The sequence below is a fragment of the Poecilia formosa genome, unplaced genomic scaffold, assembly GCF_000485575.1.
Source record: "Poecilia formosa unplaced genomic scaffold, Poecilia_formosa-5.1.2 Scaffold94, whole genome shotgun sequence".
NCBI classification, from domain to species: Eukaryota; Metazoa; Chordata; class Actinopteri; order Cyprinodontiformes; family Poeciliidae; genus Poecilia; species Poecilia formosa.
Window position 1 is genome coordinate 1,208,097 of NW_006800033.1, and position 24,398 is coordinate 1,232,494.

At 38.2% G+C, this 24,398-nt stretch overlaps 1 protein-coding gene across 2 annotated transcripts in view; it reads right to left on the reverse strand.

The window, feature by feature from the left end:
- Nucleotides 1–2,185: 2,185 nt before the first annotated feature.
- Nucleotides 2,186–24,398, reverse strand: part of stat5a (signal transducer and activator of transcription 5a) — a 58,703-nt gene continuing 36,490 nt past the window's right edge. For both annotated transcript variants that reach the window (XM_007558122.2, XM_007558123.2), the window contains exons 2-19: nucleotides 22,304–22,447; nucleotides 22,050–22,206; nucleotides 20,167–20,256; nucleotides 19,191–19,365; nucleotides 17,902–18,032; nucleotides 17,549–17,700; nucleotides 17,023–17,178; nucleotides 13,994–14,173; nucleotides 13,261–13,348; nucleotides 10,464–10,586; nucleotides 10,117–10,209; nucleotides 8,605–8,811; nucleotides 7,234–7,328; nucleotides 6,844–6,986; nucleotides 5,019–5,174; nucleotides 4,865–4,916; nucleotides 4,288–4,398; nucleotides 2,186–4,195 (exon numbers count right to left, since the gene is read on the reverse strand). In XM_007558122.2, the coding sequence (XP_007558184.1) occupies nucleotides 4,072–4,195; nucleotides 4,288–4,398; nucleotides 4,865–4,916; nucleotides 5,019–5,174; nucleotides 6,844–6,986; nucleotides 7,234–7,328; nucleotides 8,605–8,811; nucleotides 10,117–10,209; nucleotides 10,464–10,586; nucleotides 13,261–13,348; nucleotides 13,994–14,173; nucleotides 17,023–17,178; nucleotides 17,549–17,700; nucleotides 17,902–18,032; nucleotides 19,191–19,365; nucleotides 20,167–20,256; nucleotides 22,050–22,206; nucleotides 22,304–22,434 (2,364 nt within the window). In that variant the 5' untranslated portion in view covers nucleotides 22,435–22,447 and the 3' untranslated portion in view covers nucleotides 2,186–4,071. The remainder of the gene's footprint in view (nucleotides 4,196–4,287; nucleotides 4,399–4,864; nucleotides 4,917–5,018; nucleotides 5,175–6,843; nucleotides 6,987–7,233; nucleotides 7,329–8,604; nucleotides 8,812–10,116; nucleotides 10,210–10,463; nucleotides 10,587–13,260; nucleotides 13,349–13,993; nucleotides 14,174–17,022; nucleotides 17,179–17,548; nucleotides 17,701–17,901; nucleotides 18,033–19,190; nucleotides 19,366–20,166; nucleotides 20,257–22,049; nucleotides 22,207–22,303; nucleotides 22,448–24,398) is intronic.

Consider the following 24,398-nt stretch of genomic DNA (forward strand, 5'->3'; position numbering starts at 1 on the left):
AAGACTGGAATGCAATGCAATATATCCAATAGAAATAATTAGGTTTCATGGTGTTGATGCAAGCAGTGAAATCCCCGACCTTTCAAAACTGATAAAGAAAATCGTTTAATGACGAACCGGTTACATTTTATTGAATCTGATTTTAAATTAGATTCTCTTATCTTTCACAGGCATGACATGAGGAACTTAATTGGTATTTAGACTTCGGCTCAGACGCATAAAAACAAATGTAGTGCTTCTTTTTTACCACCAGATGGCAGAAACAAACTTATTGATGCTTCCGATAAAATATTTGAACATATGGATATTTAATCATTTTAAAAATACTAATCAATTTACATAATGTCTCAAATCAAGCTAAAAAAAATGCTAAAAAGTCTCCAAAAACTCTACAGTGTCATCACAGGACCTATAGCAGCCTCTTGCTACTGTTTAACCGTTGACCTCTAAGACAAACTCTAATTATTGAGTGGCATCTAGAGACATGTTTGTTTAGGATCTAAACAATCGTCGTCAAAATTTGAGCTATTTGGAGAAGAACCACATAAAAACTGTCACATAGAGGCAGAAGCGTCAAGGTATGGATGTCATGGTGTTTTTTGTGTGTGTGTGTGTTTTTTTTTTATTTTTATTTTTTTATGGCGCCTATCACAGACGAGCTAAACCTCCGACAATGCTGTCTTGCTGAAGCACTGCGGTCATAAAGGTTTTCGAGGAAAATCATAGGAAATCATGGCCTAAAGTTGTTAGTATTAGTTGTTACATTTAATCCTGGCAGCCATTACCAGAGTGTATAAAGGGTGGAAAGCAATTTCCAAAACTGAAATGGAATCTGGAGTAATGTAAGAAATTGATCAGGGCCTGCAGCCGACTTTCCATCCAATTGAATGAAACTGTGATCGACGCCAACGACCACATGCCCATCTACACGAAGGTAACTCGTAGTAAGCATCCAATTTTTTGCCATCGCAATCATTGGTAGTCAGATCAAAGATCAATAAGTGATGTATGCTTGATTTTATGTCTGTAAAATCAATGCTCTATGACAGCATGAAAACATATTGTAGTAACTGCTGTGTTTACATTTAAGTGCCTTTTTATGCTAAGGTTTACTTTTGAGCCTTTTGCAAAAGCTCTTAAGTTATTGCTTACCCACTTTTGCACCTGCAAAATGCTCCCGACAAAATTTTCTCATCACATCCAATGAGACTTTGTGCCCCTCGGCTGAGAAAGACTTGGGCTTTAACATTGATTTCTCCGGGTTTTTTTCTCGCAAATAACCTTACAGACCCGATGCGCGACTCGTTGGAGAATTTTTCTCCCTGTCGTCTTTGCCTCAGCGTTGGTTAAGGCAAAAATGTTTCAGGTAAAGCATTGAGTTTCTCTACCTCTGCCATTCTAAATGTTTATTTGTTGGAGGTTTGCGCCACTTCCGCATGGGGCGGAGCGTCATATTAAGCTTGACCAATCAAAGCACAAAAGGTTAGCATAGGTTTTAAGGCAGAGTAGAAACCTCAACACTGAATTTATTCATGTCCATCTCATGACTCCAATTTGGTGTCCTGGTGAGTTTAAAGGAAAAAGAAGACAATTACTTTAAGGAAGGAAAAAATGTTAACATGGATTATACTCGTTAATTCATGGGTTAAAACCAACCTCCTTATTTTTATTGTGATTTATAAATCTAAATAAAAGTTGCAGTGCACAACAAACTCAAGCAGACTCAATATGTCCCTTTAAATAATTTGATTAGTTTTTAAGGACCTAGTTATACTCATGATGTTTTTCTGTCTTGCGAGTGATTTGTCAAATTACCGGTAAAAAAAAAAAAGAAAAAAAAAATCTAATTGGATTTTATAGATAACAAAGTTACATTACAGGAAGGAGTATACCTAATTGGGTATCTGGACCTTTCTGTGTGGCCTTCCACTCAGTGTATCAGTTTGGTTTTTCTTCATGCACAGCTAAATATAATAATAAAAAAATTATGAAACAATAAAAAAAAGAAAAACTGAACCATTTGTGACTCCAAACTGAGAAGCAGATTGCTGGGGTAACAAACTGTCCCAATTTTGCACCTGAGACATACCCTATTCAATTATCTATATATTTTTCTAAGAATAAAAGGGTTTTGTTTTTCTAAGAATAAAAGGGTTTTGAAAAAAAAAAATCAAAACTAATTTATTTATAAAACTTTATTTTATTCTTCTCAACTCAACAGCTGTGGCTCTTTGAACAGTCTCCAAGTGATAAACTCAAACAACAAACAAAGTACATATACATCAAACAACACACAGCGCCATCTATCTCACTGAAACATGAACGGTCTACAGTGAAACAAATCTGAAAAAGGATGAGAAGGATGGCATTGGGGTTCTGTCAAAAAGTCACCTGCGGCTTGAGATTTCTTCTTCTTCAAAAAAAGGACAAGTAAAATAAAAAAAGAAATTAAATCAGGGAAAACATTAAATATAGTGATCAAGAAGCTAATAAAAAATACATATTTATTTTTAATTGCTCTGTATTGTTTGTGAGTTACTTCTAGTTCTACGTAAATTTCCACAAACTGTCTGTGAATCTTTAGTCTGATCTAAAGTGGTTACATTCAACTGTGGAGTGCCACAGAAACAATATCATATATAAAATAAATGTATTATCTTTTGTATACAATGTTTTCTTTTTTGGCTTAAACACTGGTCCTGCAACAATTTATTCCTGAGGTTGCAACACTGTCTTAATTCCGATCTATGTGAAATGAACAGGGGGGATGCACAACAATAATTAGTCTGTTTCTGAGGACCAAAGTCAAACGTAGAAGCAAAGTGACATCCTGCAGGTTCTGAATATGGCAGCAGACCTTCAGTCTGGCAAACCTTTAAAGCCTTCTCTTTTATTTATTTATTTTTTGCTTTGCAACACTTGCTGCTTGCTTGTTCAAGTTGTCACAAAGAGACATGCACATGCCACAGTGTCATGATGCAGTTACACAAAATAAATGAACGAGGACGCAGAAAACGCAGAATATTTAGGCATAACCAAACAGACGCAAGACACTTCAAGACTCCGGACACCTTCACGAGAGTGGCTTCAAGCATAAAACAGCCGGATGTTTGCCCCTTTTGCAGCGAGGGATCTTCTTCACAAACGTCAAAGGAAACTACTAGAACACAAAATTCACTGACTGTACCTACTGGAGACAGGCTGTGCAGAAACAGTGAAGGAACCAATACGAACAACTGTCAGGAGACCAATGCGAGGTAGCATCGATGAGGGGAGCAGTGGGACCTGAGAGGACAAGCTTGCAGCGCTAGGTAAATGCTTAGATTTGCATTTCTGTGTATAAAGAGAAGACATATAGCCCTGTGAGAGCAAGGGAGGTGCGTGAGCTCCTTTCCTTTGCAGCTGGTGAACAAATCGGACACAAATAAATCTTAAGCTTGCGTGCGAGTACCGTGTTCTGATGTGTGTGCAGTCTGGGGCAGAGCGCAGAGAGAGAGAGAGAGCAACTCTGCCATACATTAGTGTATAGACATCTGAATAACTGACAAGCAATGAATAATTTTTCCAGGAGCGAAGGTAAAACTCCTCTTTAAAGTTTTTCTTTTGTCAAAGGGCAAGATCAGTGTCACTAGCAGAACAATAACAATTTTACAAAGCAGATAATATAAAACAAAAAAAACAAAAACAACAAAACATTCAACTTCTGAAATAACATCATACAGTAGCATATTTTTCAAAATGGATTTTAAGATCAATTGAAAATACATGCACAATTTCCATGGACAATATTTCTTCCTTTGTTTTTCACAACACTGTAACATTGTAGGTTGGTTTAATCTAGTCTGTTTTACAAACACGTATGAGACACAAATAAACTATAGGAAATCACTGACATGCATGTTCTTACACTGAAAGGAAAAGGAAAAAGACAGCCATTATTAACAATTTTACATTTTAGCGGTATTGGAAAAAAAAAAGAGAGATGAATGGAATTAAACCATGTTAACAACAGGTGGGGCAGGAGTTAGGGCAGGGCTTGCTTGGTTGCATTGCATGTCACAAGGTCAGGGGTCAGGACTGCTGGCCACCCCACTGACTCTCCACAGGCCTTCGAAGAAGCTCCTCCACATGCCTCGCCACGTCCATGGTGTCATCGAGGTCAAAGTCGCCGTCGCCGTCCAACACGGGGTCAGCCCTGTCAAGGGAAGCAGAGACCGTTCACGCCTGGACAAGGCAACAAAAATCCACACAGAGGAGATTATATTTTTGAGGGTCTTGTCAACTTACATAGGAGGGTACATCGCATAAGTGTGAGAGTGATTAGGAGGTGCTGGAGAGGCACCCTGATCCATATATGATGGATTTACACTGGCTGGGTCTGGATTAGCTGTAGCAAAGCTGCAAAAGAAACCCCCGCCACCCAATAAAAAACAAAACAAAAAAGAAAACAAAATTAAACTGTAAATCTGGAACAAAAGATTGATGAGAATTGATTCGGCGGTTTCCTAAGCAACAATTCTCAGCGTGCTTCCTGTGCTTTTCTATATCCTTGGGTCCATTTTCTGAAGTGCTGCGAAACCTACCATGGAGATAGGCAGGCAGTGCAGCTTCATAACTAACAAGCCTAACTCATATGATGAGTGGAAGACAAGCTCATGCAGGAACCCCCGCCATCTTTAATTAGCCTCCTCCAACTGTAACAGCTAACTAATGGCTAACCTGAATTCAAGGTCCGGCCCTGGGTGATTAACTCTAAATGCTGCTTCAGAATAATAACAGGCAAGTGGATGGCAGAGAAGGAAGAGTAGGGCGGCAAAACAGAAATGGAGGAATAAGAGGAAAAGCACGGGCAGGAAATACTTACTCAGGCACTACTTGTCTGATTTGTGGTTTCACGTAACCATCCACCGCTTTAGCTATAAAGAAATTTGGGGAAATTGTAAAACCAAATTCAGTTTTGAGCAAAATCTTCTTCTTGCTTCAGTAATTTTGGAGCTTGTTGGAACCGAGTTTCTTACAGAGGGGTGGCGTGTAATATTTGGCAAACACCTCATCCTTGGGTCTGTCAGGATAGAGGAACAGGAGGTGATTGAGATCGCTAATCCGGTCGGCCAGAGAGCGAATGGAGAAGTCTTTAGTTGTGTAGGGCATCAGATTCCAAACCATCCGCTCACCTAAACACACAGAGTCAACTATCAATAACAGCAATCACACTCTCCCATTTCTTTCAAGGGGAAAATTTCAGATGATGAGGAGTTATAGGAACAGAAACTAAATGTTACCACTGGGTAAAGTAGCAGGTGTTTATTTACAGACACATCATTAAGCACATGTTATTATAGGAAGCTAACCTAAGAATACAAAAATAAAAAAGCAAACTATCAAGATAAAAAGAAACAAACAACAACAACAAAAAAAAAAACAATCCCAACCAACTGCATCCTATATGATGCTGTTGTTAAATTGTGAGAGAACATTTTTTTTTTTTTTGGCTTAACTTCACCAGTCACATCCAGGTCTGATTACTGATTGACTTCTTTGTAAATGTGCTCTACCCAGAATTCCTCTAGTGACATAGTTTTTGCTTCACCTGGTTCAAATTCTGTTATTGCATTTTAGGTAAAATATGTGACAGTACCTGTATATATCTAAACACAGTGAAGTCAGGAAGCTCCATCACCATGAAACCATCTGTGGCGCAACAATCTATCAGACCAATTAGGACTTTGCCAACTGGGACCAGTTTGTAGGTAATCAGAAACAGATTACCTGCTGTAATCTGTTTCAGTAGATTACAGTAGGTAGTACTGTAATCTGCTGAACCAATAAATGAATTTATTAGTTCATTTAATTCAACCAATAAATGAATAATGCTTTCAGACAAAACCACAAGGGAAGCCAGTAAACCTTTGGGTCCTTCCTGGAAAGTTACTAACATTTAATTTAAGGTTTGGGGGTGGGGGGATATCAAAAGACTTCACCTTCATCTTAAGGTCACAAGTCTTTTGAAGGGTGGTGCTCATTTCTTCAAACAGCCCCTGAACTTTATAATTGATATTGACTATTCTGGAAAGCCGGGGCCTCAGAGATGTCTTTGCTGCTGCAGCCAAACCCACGATTTGGCCACAGCCCTGGACCAGACACCAGATGTCTAGATTTTTAGAAAGTGGGGTCAGTCAAGACACAAATCCCCCACACAGCTGGATTAAAGGCACTTTTTTCCCCCCCAAATGAAGAAGCCATTTCCTGAATGGCAAGATCACATCTCTATTTCATTTTTAGAACCAGAGTTGCTTATTTGCAAATTATTCAGTCTTGCAGGAGGATTGCTTTAGAGAACTTTAAAACTATTAGATGACCCTCTTGGATCCGGGGTGACATTACAGAGCTGTGATTGCTCTGACACAATTCAGAGCTGTGAACACACACAGCATGCCGAGCAGTGAAAGACACTGACTGAACATAAATGCTCCAGACATTCCACCTAAAATAAAAGAAACTGTAAAACAAAAGAGCATCTCTTAAATAAGAAATTAAGTTTAACAGGAATAAAGCAATGTGGCTACAAAGGGTCCTGTAGAAATGATTCAAAGAAAACCAAAATAAACAACACCAAAGTTATGAGAAATGACAAATGTTACGCAAGTAACTCTTACTGAAGAGGTCAGTACAAATAACTTGAGATACCAAGTTGTTTTCCTGTTTTTTCTTGCGGTTGACACTTCACTAGCTTCAAAGCTGTGCAAAGAATAACATTTCTGAAAGAGATGCACACATTGTTCGACTCATTTGCATCTTCTAAAGCCAAAGAAAATCTCAAATGTGACATCCAGCACATCCTACCTGCTTTGTTGGGATTTTCTGCCACCCACGCAATTGTTATACCTCCGATCTCAGAGTCACTGAAGCGCAGAAGAAAGGTACCATTGGGTTTTGACATCAGCATATCTTGAGCCTGCTGCTTATTCACAAAGCCCAGAATAGCTCTACAAAGAGAATGTTGTACATACACTTGTAAATACAAAGAAATTATTTCTGACTTAGGTCATTTTTGTTTTGCTAGTTGCCATGTGAAACATAAAATGAGAATGTACGAAAACATTTAGCGCCTTAGAAAGTGAAAACAAACAAGTCAAAATGAAATGAATGAAGTTCATGTGGTGTTTTACTTCATGTGTCTGATCAGCCACGATTTACAGCAAAACACTAAAACTGAATCTACAGCTTCCTTACCCGTCATTCCAGTGAGGCTTGAGATGCTTCTTTGTAAGCTCCATCACACCATCGAACCACTGCCAAAATGTGAAGTTCCTTCCTGGAAGGCTTTCCTGTGGACAGAAAATATATTGGGGGAAAATCTCTTAAAAACCATGCAGGATTTAGTTTGACTGATTTATTTATTATTTTTCACATTTCTCTAAATCAGCTTGGTTCACTTATAGGAAAATTATATAGAGACAGGACTTTAACAAGTACTTTATGATAAATATATATATTACATATATTTTAAAGCATTAAAAATGTTAACACGATTATTATTTATTTTTGTTGTTGTTGTTGTTGAAAATGGCTCCAGCCAGAATCTTTGTATTTGCATGTTTCTGGTACACCCACTAATCTGATGCACAAGGTACATCCGCAAACAGCAGCAATGGACAACAAACTTGCATCTGTTGGCTCATGGGGGCTTCATAAACCAATCTTATGGGACCCTGGAAAAAACTGCAGTTGCATGCGTATTGTGGAAAAAGGAGTTAGCCTGTCACCGTTCACATTTCTAAAAAATATTTTTTTCAAAGAAGTTCCTCAAATACTTGAAAGCTGAATGGGCACAACAGCACTTTGCACCAATTTTATGGTTGAACTATGTAAATAACTGTTCAAAAACAAAAAACAAAAAAATATGCTGTTGAGCTCACCTTCCTATTCATTCAATGATTTAGCAGCTAAATGTGTTTTTAAATTGAAAATGTTGCTTTTTGTAGATATATAGTTTTCAATTAAAATATTAACTGTAATTAATTAACTTGAGTTAAAATTTTAATCGAGTCCCACCACTGATACATAATTTCCACTGTGTATGTTCATTGCATGAATGGACATAGCCACGTGTTTGTGTATGACCTTCATGCAGTTTTTTTTTTTTTTTTCTAAAGGGCTGACACATAATGGTTTGATCAGCCAAAGAGAAAGAGTGTATGGTGAATGGAGATGCATTTTCTGCCCATAATGGCTGTTTTAAGCCAGTAAATAGAGCCTCCGGCATTATTCTACGTGGACAAACAGGACAATTAAGATGAAGACTTGACTGCCGATGAAGAATTTTCACTCAAGCTGACCACAGAGAAGAGCAGCGAGGATGCCACAAATGAAACAGGAAATATTTCAGTGTATGAATCTCTTACTGACAACGAAAGCTGCCAAAAGAGCAAAGCTTGCGGTTGAAACACATTATGTACTACGAGTTCAAGGATTTAAAAAAAAAAAACAAACAAACATCTAAATAAAGTGATAAAACTCTGACGATAACAGATTAACTGAACACTATTTTTGAAAGCTGCATGTTTGCTCAGAGCATCACGAGGTAAGCAGACTGGTGCTAACCCTGTTAAACTGTGACCAGGTCATCGTCATGCTCCGGTAGTCATCAGGATTGTTGCTGGAGCTGCTGAAAGCTTTCTGAGCCAGGAAGACCAGGTTCTCCTCAGATAGCCCTTTGTTGCTCTGCACCTCTGCCTTGTACTTCATGTTGATGGCTTCACACAGCTGAGGCCAAAGCACCTTATCTGGCACCAGAAAAGGCACTCGACCCTGATGGGAACAAAATGTAAAAAAACTTTCAGTGACATCACTCACATAAATGAACATGCATTCTTATAAGCAGCTTTTCGCTTACGACATCATGAATTGCGCATTAATCAATGACTTTGTTCCAGTGACGACTACACATACTATGCATTCGGGTTCCAGGTCCAAATGTTTGCATAATGGATGCTTATTATATTGTAGATATAGACGTAATCAGCACAAATGGTGACAAAAAATGCTCAAGTACATTGAAGTTTTCTTAAACAGCAACAACTTAAAAAAAAAAACTTAATGAGGAAAATTTCAATAAAACCAAGAATAAACTAAGCATAAAACAGTTAAGGTCAAGAACTAGTTTATATCTAAAGCCAAAACAGAGATTTTGAAAAGACGTCAAACCCAAAAGTAACCTCACCATCTTTCAGACGTGGAAACAAAGTCAAATTCCTTGAATTTGTGCACAAACTTAGCAAATAAGCTAAATCTGAAATTGAAAGGAATTGCTAAATGCTGTTATGATATACAAGCTAACTACCAGTAGCAATGCAAGCAAATGAGACTAAAGCTGGATGTTTATTAACAGGATGTGTACACAACTATATGTGCGAAAGTTTTTATGACCGAAAGGAAAGAAAGGAATTCTTACCCAACTTTTACTGCCTTTATTAAAAAGTTAAACACCAAGCTCTGTTACATTAATGTGCTACTTTATAACCTTAGTATTTACTTAGGTGGCAAATGTTTAAAAAGAAAAACTGCTTTTACAACTTACTTTCTATTAAAGTGTAAAGAAATGTACATGTGCCTCGTAAACAGAAAAAATGAATTCTTACATTTGTATATCTCCACAAAATATTCTTGAAAACAAGCTTTCACATTGATTATCCCAGGCTTGACCAACATAAATTTCTCTATAATTGCTGACTACATGTATGTTTAAACTCTACTGGTCCTAAATACAAAAAAGATGCCTCAACCTTTTATTTTAAGACTTAACTATTTAGTGTTTAAAAAATGTATTACTACCACATTCAGATCTGTGAGATTTGTCTCCAGTTTATATTTTATTTAATAGATTTAATTATTCATTTGGGTGTTTATTTTATAACTTTGAACTATTGTTTCCTTCAAGGAGAAAAGATTGTAACAAGACACAAATGAAAGCTTAAAAAAAAAGTTTAGTCCTCTTTTTATCTATAGACGTTTTGGAAGAGTTAAAAATGCACAAGAATTTCGAAAATGCGACCACATCTACAGAAAATTTGGAAAGCAGACACACAATCAATCCCACACAAGCATTTTACTTACTGCCTCTGCAAACGCATTGTCCCACAATACAGTTGCTGTGGCATTATTGTCTTGACTACCATGAACTATCACCACAACAGGAAGTGATAATGTCTGTTCAGAGAAAAAAAAAAACAACAACATTTAGTCGGCACAACCAAAATTGTGCACGTACAGCAACAATACATAGAAACGTACGCAAACCGCACGGCACGTTTTATCAGAAGCTTAGATTTTGTTGAGGATAAACAGATTTCCACAATTACAAAAAAAAACAAAACAAAAAAAAAAAAAACAACTGATTCCAGTCTTTTCCTGTAAATGTTAATGTAACTCTATTGTTGACTTTTGTCTATGTATAGCCTTACCTTAACTTGAAAGACAAGCTCATTGCTTCCAACACTAAACTGAGACTCAAACAGGATGGTGAACTTCTCTTCTGTGACTGACTCTGCTCCACGTCTGTCCGATCGCTTGATCCTTTTCAAAGACTACAAAAAAGATGAGGTTTTAAATATGTTAATGCACATTATACACAGTAGGGACATGCAAAATTACCAAGATCTTCAAGAAGCATTCGTTGCAGCCTATCAATCTGGGAACATTTTGTTTTTCCCCCACCAGGCAGGAGGCTGCAGCCCATTTGGACCAGAACTTCCCCTCATGAGATCAGTTTCTTTCCCTCAGCCATTAGACTGATGAACAAGGCTCTGGCATAACACAACCACACCATCCACCTGCTACTTTGCACCTGTTTATATATTGCATATTTTTCATATTCATATTCTTATTTAATTTTTTTCACCATCATATCAAATCAATTTCCCAGCCTGTGAGCTTGTCTACTGGCAATCACAATAAGGTGATTCTGATTTGTACTTTTTTAGCAGCAGAATAAATAAATAAATACCAATTACAAAACAGTGCTAGTCTGAATAAATTAGGTACCCTACATACGGAAAAGTATATCAGAATCATATATAATAAAAAAAAAAAAATCCAACTGTATTGAAAGAAAATCGTTTTGACAAAGCAAATCTGGTAAGATTTTCTCAAGGATGAAAATTAAAATGTCCACCATCATTATCCACTTTCTTCTGCGCTTAATAATATTTCCTCTTTTATTCGCAAACATGAGTTGTACCATTCCGAATAGTGTTATTCTTTCAAGGGGAACGTATGTTAAGATCCGCTTTATCCACAGATTCACAATTCGTCCATGAATCTGAGGAGGTCCACGAATTCTCATGATAATATACTTTTCAGTACACAGAAAAGGTTGAGGATTCAATGTAATATGTTTTTACTTTCCATGTAAAGGAAAGTAAAGGAACACTTCACTTTTCATGCAAAAGTCCAGTGTGATATTGTTGTAGCATCTATGAAGTTCTGCATGTTTAACAAGCACGCATTGACGTTTACATATTGTATTACATTCGGTGTGTTCTTTTATTGATTTGTTGTTGCATTGTGGCAGAAGCTTTTTCCCAGAGTTTGTCAGAAATTTCAGTTTGAAGGTTTTCTTTTCCAGGCATTCGGCCTCTTCTGTGAATTTTCCAGACGATTGTGCTAATAGAAAACTGGAACACTTTCGGATAATACCCTTTGTGTGATCATTCTTATTTATCAGAATTTTTCCAAAGGTGAAGAGCGAGGTTGGATGAGAACATTATTCTAATTTAATCCAGCAAAGTTTTGAGGCCGAGTGTACAATATTTCTGACCAAGTTCAAATTCGGCTTCCAGCTCATCAAATGACATCCTAGTATTTGAATAGCATGAAAGCAAGCCCTTTATTCTTTGAAATCTCTTCGGATTCCATATTTTCAGAGCTATTTCTCCCCAACACAAACACAGACTGCTTCCTTGAACTTTCCAGCCCTTTTTGGAAGCAACTTCACTTAAAAAAAAAAAGAAAAAAGAAAAGAAAAAGAAAAACACAGAGTCTCGTCCCGCTGTCCACACTAGAGTCCCACCTTCCTCAGCTTATTCAGTCTCAAGCGGTTCTCCGTTTGGGTGTTTATTTTATAACTTTTAACTTGAGTTTTGCATTTAATTACAGTGCTTCCAGTTTCATCCCCTGCACATGAATAGTCCCTATCGCCGTTATAATTACATAGTATTCAAATGAGAACTCCTTTATCATTGAAGTTTTCTACGCCCTGCCTTTTCATAGCTCCTGGAATGCGAGTTGCTTCTTCATCCACTTCACTTTTTGAACATGACCATGTCAAATTTGAGAATTTGGAACGGGATTTTGTTGACTGAGGGTGTTTTTAGTCAAATTTAAAGTTACACCTGTAGAGCAGCGTGAGACGCGTGGACAGTCCCATAATTGGACATTTAAGACATTTTGAAATCAATCATCCAAGAGCTAAAAAGTTGCTCACAAGTGGAAAACATTTAAGACGTCTTTCAACCTTACATAGAGGTCAAGTGAGAGACTGATAACATCATATGGAAAATGACTACTCCAAATTCTAGCTACTAAATATGGTTGAGTTTTTTTATTTAAGGTAAATAAAAAAAAATGTAAACACAAGATTATTTTTAGCATGTCTTAATATAGACCGAACTACCTAGTATTTTGTACATCCACCTGGTTCCACAAAAACTGTTTTCACTTGTTAGGGCACGGCACCGTAGGGTGTGTGGGTTAAGGGCGGGGCAGCTGTGTGTCCTGACACCGACCTGAGAAGGTTACGAGCTGTGTATGTAAGTGGATCTGTTTTGCATGCCTTTCATCAATATATTAGTTTCTCCACTTTAATTCTATGATTCAACATATCTAAAAGAAATAACCTTCATTTTTAGAATTTGATTGCAGGGTAGAATTGAACTCTTTGAGATGCATAACTGGAATAACATGTTTTCACTTTCTGGTGACCTTCAAAGCAGCACAAACCCAGATTTGTGGCTCAAGACAATCCGATCTCAGAGGTCTCCAAACGACTCCTTCGACCTCGTGCTTTGTGTTTGCGCTCTGACAGCTGTGGGACTTTATGCAGACAGGTGTGTGTTTCTCCAAATCAAATCCAATCAACAGAATTTATCACAAGTAGTAAGCTGTGGTAACAACAAATGATTTGTGGTAACAACCACAGCGTTGTGAATGCTACCCGGATGCACTGTAGGCAGCAAAGATCCCCCCCGCCCCCAAACTCACCATGTTTCTGAAGTGAGCGCTCAGGGTGCCTGTAGTCTGGTGGTACTCCATCACACAGTTATTGTTAAGAATTTCTCCACTGCTCTCACTGGAACAAAAAGACAATTAAGGACTGAGTAAATTGACTCTTCTGGCTAATGTAATGGACTCGTGTGCTAAGAATTGCAGTGCTTCTAATCTCCCACCCCTCTGGCTTCCTAGAATGGTGTTTTTCCTGTATAATTGGAATATGTAGCTATCACCAAGACCATCGTATCTACTTTGGACCAGTGAACAAACGTCTTTTGAGCATATTGTTTACAGCAGATGATACAGACCAGATGATGATTCAACTGTTTAATTGATTCCTCATTTTGGCCACTAGCTGCCAAGCTGACCGGGAGACGTGGAGGATTTCTTTAAGTTATAGGATGAATGTGGAGTGAGACTGTGAAAGAGGCTAAAAATGGATTCTGTATCTACACCACAGATTCCTCTGAGCGACTGTTCAGGTTCCAGGCATGTCTCAGTGCTAAGCTGTGGAAAGAGGCTTCAACAGAAATATCATTCTCAACAAGCTCTCGTTTATTGATCTCTGTGGGAAGCGCCTTGCGTAGCCTCGAGAAACCCCACATGTGATCTGTGTTATCTCTGATTTATAATTACCAAATAACACACAGCAATGTTTTTTTTTTTTTTTTTTTAAATGTTTTTAAATTTGCATTGACAGAGAAAGGGAGCTCTGTAAACTTACTTCCTTGTGTTTTCATTTTTCAGCAATGCCTTGGCTTGCTGCTCGCTAATTATGGTTGCTTTGACCTGTGGAGGGTTCATGTGCACGTTCAATTTCCCTCCCACTAGGAGGCGTACTGTGGCAGCAAACTTGGTTTGGGTCTTCAGAACCTGGGGTGGCTGTTTCTCAATGATGAAGGTGCTGTAAACACAGAATGGAAGGTCACACAAGGAGGTAAAAGCAGAACTAACCGGTGTGTATTTATGTGGTCACCTGTAATACAGTTAACACCATGTTAAAGTGAAATTTTATACAGTTTAGAACATATTTCTACTTAGTTGGATGTTCAAAAACTATGAATGTTTAATCTTGTTATTTTTCTTATTTCTTATAGTATTATGTATTTTTCAGGCATATAGTGCCACTTTATAGCATAATCAAGTAACTATGTTACCTTCATCCCCACAATGCTTCTCCAATAAGCTTTTAGCAATGTTTTTACCAGCTTTGCACTGAGAAGTAGCTCATATAATGAACTCAGCTGATGCGCAGCTCCACCAAGTGTTTGCTAATTGCTGCTGACTAGTTTGAAGGAGCTGAGTGGAGAGTTGTCTGTGAGGCAAAAACTCTAATCGGAAACTGCCGAGGAAAAGGCTGCGCTCGGTTCCCCCAAGTATTTAAGCTCCTCGAATGGATGTCGCAGCAGATTAAAGGATTCTTCAAACATGCATGAATGAATCAAAGCAACATTCCAGGTATGTTTTGATGACGGAATAACGGAATAACATGACGTAAAGCTCAAATAAGTCAATTTTACGTAACACTGCTTCTTTAAAAAAATGTCTTCCACAGCAGCTGTAATTATTCATTTTAAACCCAATTTCAATTATCAATGTAATTCTAATAATAAAGTTTATCCATGGCCACCAGCATATCTTCATTCCTTACAAATTTTATTTAAATAAGTTTTTTAAAAATCCTCCTCCTTTGATTCAGTCATGCAGGCGAATCTTAACATCTCTGATTTAATAATAAAACACAATTGTAGCTTCCTTTAAGCAGGTTTGAGCTTTTAAATGACCTTGCGCACAACAATGAGAATTAAAGGTAGGTCACGCTAAAAATACCGCTTCGGTTGAAATATTCTCTTGAAATATTTCCGTCAACATTATTCATTTATGTAGTAACACACAAACATGTAAAGCAAAAAGGCAGACAGAATACGATACAACCAACAGCATAATCCTGCAGGCCCAGAGGGAGCGTGAGTAAAATTATGATGCTGTTATGAGACTCAAAGGCTTCCGATGTGCAGCTGAGGTGAGTGGCGTTGGGAACACAGTTCTCTCCTTCTGACAGTGTGAAACCTCAGAAGACTTTAGGAGACTCTAAAGAGGACGTTGCCCAAGAAACAATGCATTACTGTCTGGTCACAGGCTTGTCTGTAGCCTGTTATAAATTGCTGTGACAATGACACGACTTCTCTGTGTGTTATCAGTACCTGTGGGGACTATCTTATGAGGCAGTGTGAGAGGGTGCTGTCAAAAACTTTAGCGTTCTCCTGCTCAGATATGCTGAAAGGCGAAAAGCATCCTGGCAGATGGGCCTTTGGGGACTACAATAATGGACTGAAACAAGTTGCATGTGCCCTTTCTTTCACAATGTCTGCCTTATGTCTCAGTAGACCTCTTTAGGTGGGTTCATCTTCCATTCTCTATCTCAAGCTACTCTAATGGACCAGTGATGACTCTTTCAGACTGTAGCAACACTGTTCGCGTACGATGTATAATGATAAGAAAAAACAGTTACAGTGCTGTGAAAAGTTGTTTTCCTTATGACAGATTACTTCTGTTTTTTGCTATTTTTGTCACACTTAAATATGTCAGGTCATTAAACCAGGGATTTTTTTTTTATGTCAGACAAAGAAGCAGACCTGTGTTAGTAGAAAAATAAGTTTTTAAATGATGACTTCCAGTCCAAACCGACCTGGCCGTAAGTGAAAATATAATAACCTCCTTCGCTGAAACATTTCAAAGCTGGATTTAACTTTTGGAAACCACAACCTGGCAGAGTCACGAAATCAATTAAACAGAATTGATTACGTGAAGTAGGCTAAATAAAAAGAGACATAAAAAAGGCAAATATCCAAGCTAAATAAATTCAACAACAGACGAAAAACGTGTGGAAAGAGGGAAAAGATTATTTCCTTGGCTCTAGCAGACAACGGTGACTGTAATTTTCCACAAAATGGAAAAAAGCATAGGACAGTGGTGAATATTCCTTGGAGTGGCCGTCCAAGGACTGGTTTCCAGAGCTCACTGACGACTTATCCAGGAGGTCATAAAAGACCCCAGAACAACATCTAAAGCAGTATAATCAGCTAAGGTCAGCTAAGTTGTTTAGGATAAGACATTAAGAAAAACTAAACTGGGGAAACATTGGCTTCCAAATAAAAACTCTAAGGCCAAATCCTCTGCTGACCAAAAGGAAACCACAAGGACTTTTCTCACATTTGCAAAAAAAAATAAAAAAATCCCTAAATGATCCCCAAGACTTTTCTATGATTCCACAAACTAATTGTGAACTGACAAGACCAGAGAGAAACATACTGATGGTAGAGATCTGCAGCCTGAACAACTTAGCATAATTTAATTCTGCTGAGAAAAAAAAAAGTCACATTATTTCAGTGTGTGACCTTAAAAATAGAGTTTATGCAATTCCATCTCAGAATAGGTAAAAAATAATACTTCAAATGTGGGTAAGAAAAAAACAAAAATCTGTAAAGAAGTATGGGCCAAAATTCCAACACGACACTATAAAGGCAAACACTCGATGGCCGCCAAGGGTGAAACAACTGGCTATTAGTTTCAAAGAAGAACAATTACATGAGATGGGGCCACTTAATAATTGAAATAATTAAAATCTCCCTACTGTATTTACTCATATTATCTTTGTTTGTTGTCAGCATGCTAAAAAAATGACAGAAAAGCAATCACAGAAGAAACGTGTATGGGGGCAAATACTTAGAGGAAGTTCAAAAGCGCACACACCTGGTGACCAAAGCTGAGATGATATCCGTGATAGTGCTGTTGAGTTCATTGAGCAGCTCTTCGATAGGTCCAGGAATGGGCAGCTGTTGCCTAAGGTGCTCTGCCCTCCGAATCTGCTGCCTGTTTTGCCAAATAGTCTCAGCGAGCTTCTCACACCTGACATAAAAAACGTCCACAAAAAAAAAAGTCCACACATTAGAAATACGTCTATTAATATTTTTTTAAATCACAACAGAAAGATGTGCTTAAATGCTGCTTAATAAAATGAGCTTAGAGTATATAAAAAGCCTTTTTCAGCATAAAATAAAGAGTAAGTAAACAATAAGAACAACAAAGATCCCAAAGGCAGTGAGTAGGAAATAGCAGTGTGTGTATGTGCACTTTATATCCTTGTGTATTTCTCTTATTAAAAGCTTCAGATAAACCCACAAGAAGCCCGCTGGAGCCTAATAAACCCATAATTTCATGCTGTGTGAGGAGTTCTAGTGGCTGTGTTCTCAACAGGAGATGGAAAAAAAAAACCCACCAGGACTGAAGGATGTCCAAGCCCCCCTCCGGCGGGCCCCCATTGCCTGCCAGCTGTTGCCGTCTCTTCCACTGGATCAACTCGTCATCCAGAATGATTGTCTGCTGCTTTCGCAACAGCTGCAGTGTTTTCTGGTGCTTCTCTGCCAGGTCCTGCACAGAAAACGGTCAAAACAAGCGCAAACTATCACAATACGATTTTAGTGCTCACAGTGATGGACTGCGAGCACTGAAATTTAGTAGCATTTGATGCAAAAAAAAAAAAAAAAATGAAAATAAAAAATCAAAATCAGATGCTTTACAAATGTGTAACCAAAACAAACAATATGAAGTGTTTCTACTGAGGTTTCTCACCAGGCGGTATTTCTGTAGTGTGTTGGCTTCTCTTGTCAGCCATGCCTCCACAGTAGCTCTCTTGCTGAGAAGGGCAGGCTCACGTAGCTGCCGGTCAGAAGGGGGCAGAGTGGCAAGGCTGGACAGCTGAGCTACAGAGGGTGTGGACAAGTTAAAGACTGACCAAAACAGAGGAGGTAGAAAGTCTTTAACTTGTGCAAATACTGAATATGTTTTACCCTCTGGGCCATAATAGTTAACTCAAAAGAAATCCCTTTAGGGTAGTACAGACTTTAAAAACTTCCATTGTGTGCCGACTCTTCTAGAAAAACAAAAAGCCGTTATGAAATATGTTATGAAAACTTTTTCTTTTTTTTTTTTTTACCCCCCTCACTGTCTGGGATTAAAAAAACCTTAATGTTTCCAATCTTTATCAAATTTAGGATTATGGAAAGTAGATCTATTTCCAAAAAGGTTAAGTTAATGATATATATTTTTTGCTTACATACATACATTCTATTTAATTCAATTATTTGCTGATTATTTTATCTGATTATCGAAGTGCCCAACAGTCCTTCACAGTTGTGGCACTATTCTCAGGCAGCAAACATCATCGCTTTTTCCTTCAGATGTACAATAAAAATGGTTATTACTGATAACAAACTTCACTTTTATCAGACAACAGGAAACGTGACTGAAAGTTAAAGGGCATTTGCAAACTGAATGCGTAAGCGGCTTCTAGAGGAATGGCTTCTGAGCGGCCTTTCAAGCCATGTTGGTCCAGGACTTGCTTTAGCTGGACTTGGTGCAGCAGCAGATCAGGTGCCCCACATACGGAGGCCATTAGTCTTTGCTGAAGCAGTTGGCAGTTTCCATTTAAGAGCTCAGGACCTTTGCTACATATCTACCTCCTTTCTCTCTCTTTTCCCATTTCCTGTCTGGTTATTTTGAAATGAAGGCCACTAGTGTGACAGTTGCTTACCAAAACGTGACATCGTCATCTGGGGTTTTCCATCTTGTTTAAATGCATAGGAATCTCTGTGCATGCACACTGCTGCTGATTTTGAACAAATGCATCCTGGCATTTAGCAAACGGAGCCAATTTTGGTAATCCAAAGGCACCAAAACAGGACGCAATTCACTTAACCAAATGTTTACAAAAGCCACACACCGTGGCGCCTAAACATGTTTCACCTTTATAGATTCCTTTACTAATTACCCAACCTGTGGCTGCTCATTGCAAATGTCTGTAAGTCAAATAATCAATTTAGAGCAACAACAAGATTGACGTGCGTGCCCTCCGGTCTCACCCTGGATGCGAAGGCTTTCTTGGTACTGGATGATAAAGTACTCCTGGTTGTGCTGGAGCTTGCGCAGGTCATTCTCAGTGTCTTGTGTGAGCAGGCGAAGCTCCTCAAAGGCTTGGTTGATCTGCTGGTACTTCTGAGACATGCTGTCCATCATCCCACCCACCGGAGAGCTTGACTAAATAAAACGTGGAAAACGTAGAGACAGAGGAATGAGAAAGACAAATAGCTGTCCACGTGGAAGACTGGGTGGTTTATTAGGATTGTTAATACAAATGGGTAGCCACTGGTGAGCTGTTATTTTAGAGGCCTCAGGGTGGGATGCTGACTGCTCTATGTTGCTGTTAGTGTATTTGACGACAAACTCCCCACATGGCGACTAAAAGCAAAAATACTGTGGAAACACAGAAAACTGAGATGGAAAAAAAAAAAAATAAAAATGCATGTGCGCTTGCTGGCAGACTGTGAGTGCATCATGGTGCCATGAAGGTTCAGGCTAAACAGCATGAAATTAATTCGGTCAAAGTCAATTTCGCAAATAGAAAAAAACATGTTGTGACTGAAAATCAATTCAGAGCAGGACTTAGTGGGAGTCAGATGTTTCACGCACTGCTGGTTTCAGGGTTTTAGAACTCAGGGCCATTGTGTATACTGAAAAAAAGGCAGCACTTCGTATGGCATTAAAGTGGAGAAATTTAAAAGGGAAGAGTCAGCCGTAAAACTGAACAGACGCTAATGTGCTAATGAATCACTTTTACAACAATGTAATAAACGGGCTGACATTTGGTGGACAAACAGCGGAAAAATGAGAGCAGATATCCAACTACCCAATTTCTGGACCATCATGTAATTTAGGCTTCACTCAGTAATGCTGGACTTGGTCTAGGATTTGTCGTTATCGTCGGATGGAGGTGTGTTTGCGTGCGTGTGCGTGAGTGTGCGGGCGACACACGGCAAATGCCATCTGCATCAAACTTACATTTGTAGCCTCTCTGATGAGCCTCTGCTCTGTGTAGAGGATATGTTTGATACACCGAACCAGCTCCAGAGGACAGCGGTCATACGTGCTCTGAAAGAAAAGGAGAGCATGAACCATGTTAAGACCAATTTAGTACATCAGAGAAGCCTGTTAAGATCTGAAGTGAATGCTGGAGACATGCTAAAATCAATTAGCACACCTCAGCGACGGAAATCACAACTTTCCATAAAGATAAGAGGATGCCGTGATACTTTCATGCTGATGAATAATTTGTGAAATTGCTTTTTTTTTTTTTTAAACTTAAAATAAACATCTAAAAGTAAACAGATTCAAATCTACTGTATTAAACATGAGCCCAGCGTCAGGGTTAATAAGTTATTCCATCTGTATTTCCATGCCAGGCTTCAGGCTAAAGGAGGAAGCTAGTCACAGGAATATTTCTGTGAGCAGGGAGTTTGATCGTAAATAGCAGTGTTGGTTGGTTACCGTAGCTGACTTGGGCTGCTCTCTTGTTTTCCTCCATGCGGATACAACCTGTTCTCAAAACACTCGCCGTGTTGTGTGCTCTTTCTAAGAACCACTACAAGGAAGGAAACTGAGCTGAACACTTGTGCCTTCTAAACATCTATCCTGTTTCATTGTAAGCAACTCTAATATTTTGCCGAAAACATAACCCTGGCACCTTGATGCTATTTTTTCTATTTACTCAAAGGAGGTCACATATATTTCCATTACCTAAACAATTTTAAAACGGAAATAATAATAGTAAATATTATATGTATGTATGTATATATATATATATATATATATATATATATATATATATATATATAAGTTATAATTACACATCTAAGTTATAATTACAGTTAAAAAGCGTTTAGAAGAAGACATCTATCCATTCAGCTAAATAAAATAAACAACTAGGAACCTAAAACTTTGCCCATCTTTCCTATTTTTGAATTATAATACCTGCATAGGCTGACTTGTACTGATGAAAGTCAAGATGATGATGATGATGAGGATGAAAGTTATGCTGGAAGTGTGACAAATTTGTTGTCTGATCCATTACGGTACAACAAGGCAGAATCGGTGGTCTTCAGCGTCTAAGGCTTTTGTTAACTGTCTCTGTAGAAAGTATAACTATATTAGTGCAGTTTATTTGTCGTTAGGAAACCTCACTGAGCTTCCATGGCTAATATCGACATCTATTATCATGTACACATCTGCACAAAAGTTCTATCCAGTCTGTGTTTTTGTGCTTTTTAAACTTGCGTCAAGGAACTTTCCTCGAACTTTTAAAAGTAATGTTTAGCCATATCTTTTCTTTGAGAAAGAGAACCAGCAGAGGAAGAAGAAGAAGAATGTACAAGTCTAAAAATGTTAAAAGAAGATGCTCAGAACTGAAAGACACATTTTAAAAAATAAAAATAGGGAGACATTTTAGCAAAGACCTCACAGAAAACATGTAAGGCACATTATCCTCCAGCTGATGATTATTTGATGTCATGTTTTCAGCTCACACTTCTTGCAGAATCGTGTTGATGCCACAACACTATTTTATGAGTCACAATAAAATCCAACTTAAAACCTCTCCTTTAGTAAGTTGCATGTTAATGTGTAGACACAAATCATCATTAATTGAGTTTAAGAGTCTTTTTTTTATGCCTAAATGGTTTGCATGTCAGGGGTAACTGACTAAACAAACACAAGCAAAAGTGTCAAGTAGTGCAATATAAAAAAAAACAAATGACAACCTTTGACAAGACCTCCAGAAAACCCAGATGATATTTGACACCAAAATATATAAAAACTCCGGGTTCTTTTAAAGTATAAAAACAATAGGCGTGACTCAATAGACAAACGAAAATAAAAACTGAAATTACCTTGAGTTGGTTAGCGTAGTGACCCAGTTTGATTTTAAGAAGGAAGCCATCTTCTCCAACCTGGTGCTCAGCCTTGTTTTGCAGCTCTTGTATCAGACTGTCCAAGAGGCGTTTAGCCTTGAACTCCTCCTGTGGGTTCTCCAGGTCTATAGCATCCCTAGAAACACACATACGTGCACGTAAAAAAAAAAAAAAAGTGAAATTCATGTGCATGCACCGAGACTCCTGCAGCCTTGAATGGAAACAAAACTCACCAGAGCTGGCTTTCTATCCACTGGGATAGATAATGGCGCACTTCAATGGGGAAGTGCTGGCCGTACAGTGACTGCATCTGGTGAAGAGCATCTCCCTGAAGCTGCTGGGCCTGGATCCACACTGCCATCATCAACACCCTGAAGCTGCAAAGGAATCAGCTAATTAGCACAGTCAATGACAAAGCTCAAAGCTGGGGTCAAACAAAGCAGATTGTCTAAACACCGTCTAATTGTGTTTGACAATTTGCAGAGATAACTGTGAATGACTCCTGAAGAAGTCGGCACAATAAGCAACCGATGTTGGATTTCTACTTTCTCTGACACTTTTGCAATAAAGAGTGGCATGTCTGTACATTAATACAACCAATTTGTTTTCTGAAACAAACAGAAATTTCCAATGCTTTGCAGTCATGTTTTAGACCACAACACATAACTTAGACAGCACTGAGTAAGGCTTTAAAATGATACACTGTAAGGCTACACAGTTAGCTTTACAATATGTCAAGATTATAAAACTTATAAAAAATCTTTCTGATGACGCGAATGGGACTGAATGGCCTTTTGGCCTAAATGCATTTAGATGTGCTGAGGCTATTAAGGACCTACTGATCCAGTCCACTGCGCTCCACATTCTGAAACTGCAGCTACAATTTCCATACTGTGATCTATTGTTGTCCGGATGAAACGTTGTCTACCAACCAATATAATTCTGGAGGGATGCACAAGAGGCACCACCTGTGGAGTGCAATCTATGGACGAAGTCACGGATTTCACTGTAACCCGGTTTTTGAATAGCTTCTAATTACATGTACCTATGACTTCAAGATGCAGCACGAAAAGGGCAAGCAGCAGTAAACATCATCAACACATTGCTTGGTGTTGATGAATGCTGTTCCTGTTCCCCGGTGCTGAGAGGAAAATAATAATAATAATTGGACTTTTTGAGTTTCACCATTCAAATCCACAGGATATATTCAGAAAAGTACAGGGTTGTAGTGCATGAGCTTATTTCTCTTATTTAAAGCCTGGCTGCTCCCACGCTCAGTTAAACTTTATCTTTAGAGTTACTGTCACAGAACATTAAACTTTGTTGTTTTAAACAAATTAAGCATTTCCTCACTCTTTAACCTGGGGAAAATGTCAAAATACAGCAAAAAACACAAAAAAACCCCAAGAAAATATGTGAGTTTGTTCTTATCCATATTGATAAATGCCACCACAAGATTCGCAACTCAGGAGTGTGTTACTAATTATTTACAAAGAAAGAGATGCTTATAGACCGAAAATTAAGAAAAGAAAGTTCAGGAGGTGGAGTAAAAATTCACTAATGTTCAATCTCAAACTTTTTAAAATATCTTTGAAACCTTAGTTTGGCTAAGAAATTTGAAAATATTGACAAAGAGTCACAAATCAGCAGACACTGATTCAGTATATCCATCACGCAGTACGAAGTATGGTAAAGACGCTTCACACAAATTGTGCCACTCATGGTGGCAACATGTCGGAGTATCCCTGTTACTTTAGTTCTGATTTGTTTCATTTGTAAACTTTTGTTTATTTTTTATTTTTTTGGGCTGAGGTGTTGCATGTTTAGGCAACTATTCCCTCTGCTTCCCTATCACTTTCAATTTTTACTTTTGGATAGTTATCATGATGAATAACCTTGGCAACAAGGTATTAGTTTTTTTAGAGCATTAGCATCTAAACATCTCAAATAATACCTGAACCACAAAGGAGTTGATGAAGAGGAGATTACAACTCTCACGCCTGACCACTTGGTGCATATCAGCAGACATTTTCAATAGTACATCGTAGAGGTAACTAAATCAGTCAAAGAAAAAAAAATATCTCTGGCCTGAATTATTTGGGAGCTATTTGAAGTGTGTCTGTTGCAGCTGAACCCCTGCTGCAGAATTTCCTCCAGCTGAAGCGAAAGCTTGCAGGACCAGGAAGCCCCTATTCAGAGAGTTTGATCGCTTCAATTGGAGAAATGTTCTCTGATTTCAAAATTTCAGCCAAAGTGGTGCTTGTAATTCCAGTCTCTGGTGAGACAGCAGACTGCGGATTCATCCTCTAGATCAGGGGTGTCCAAAGT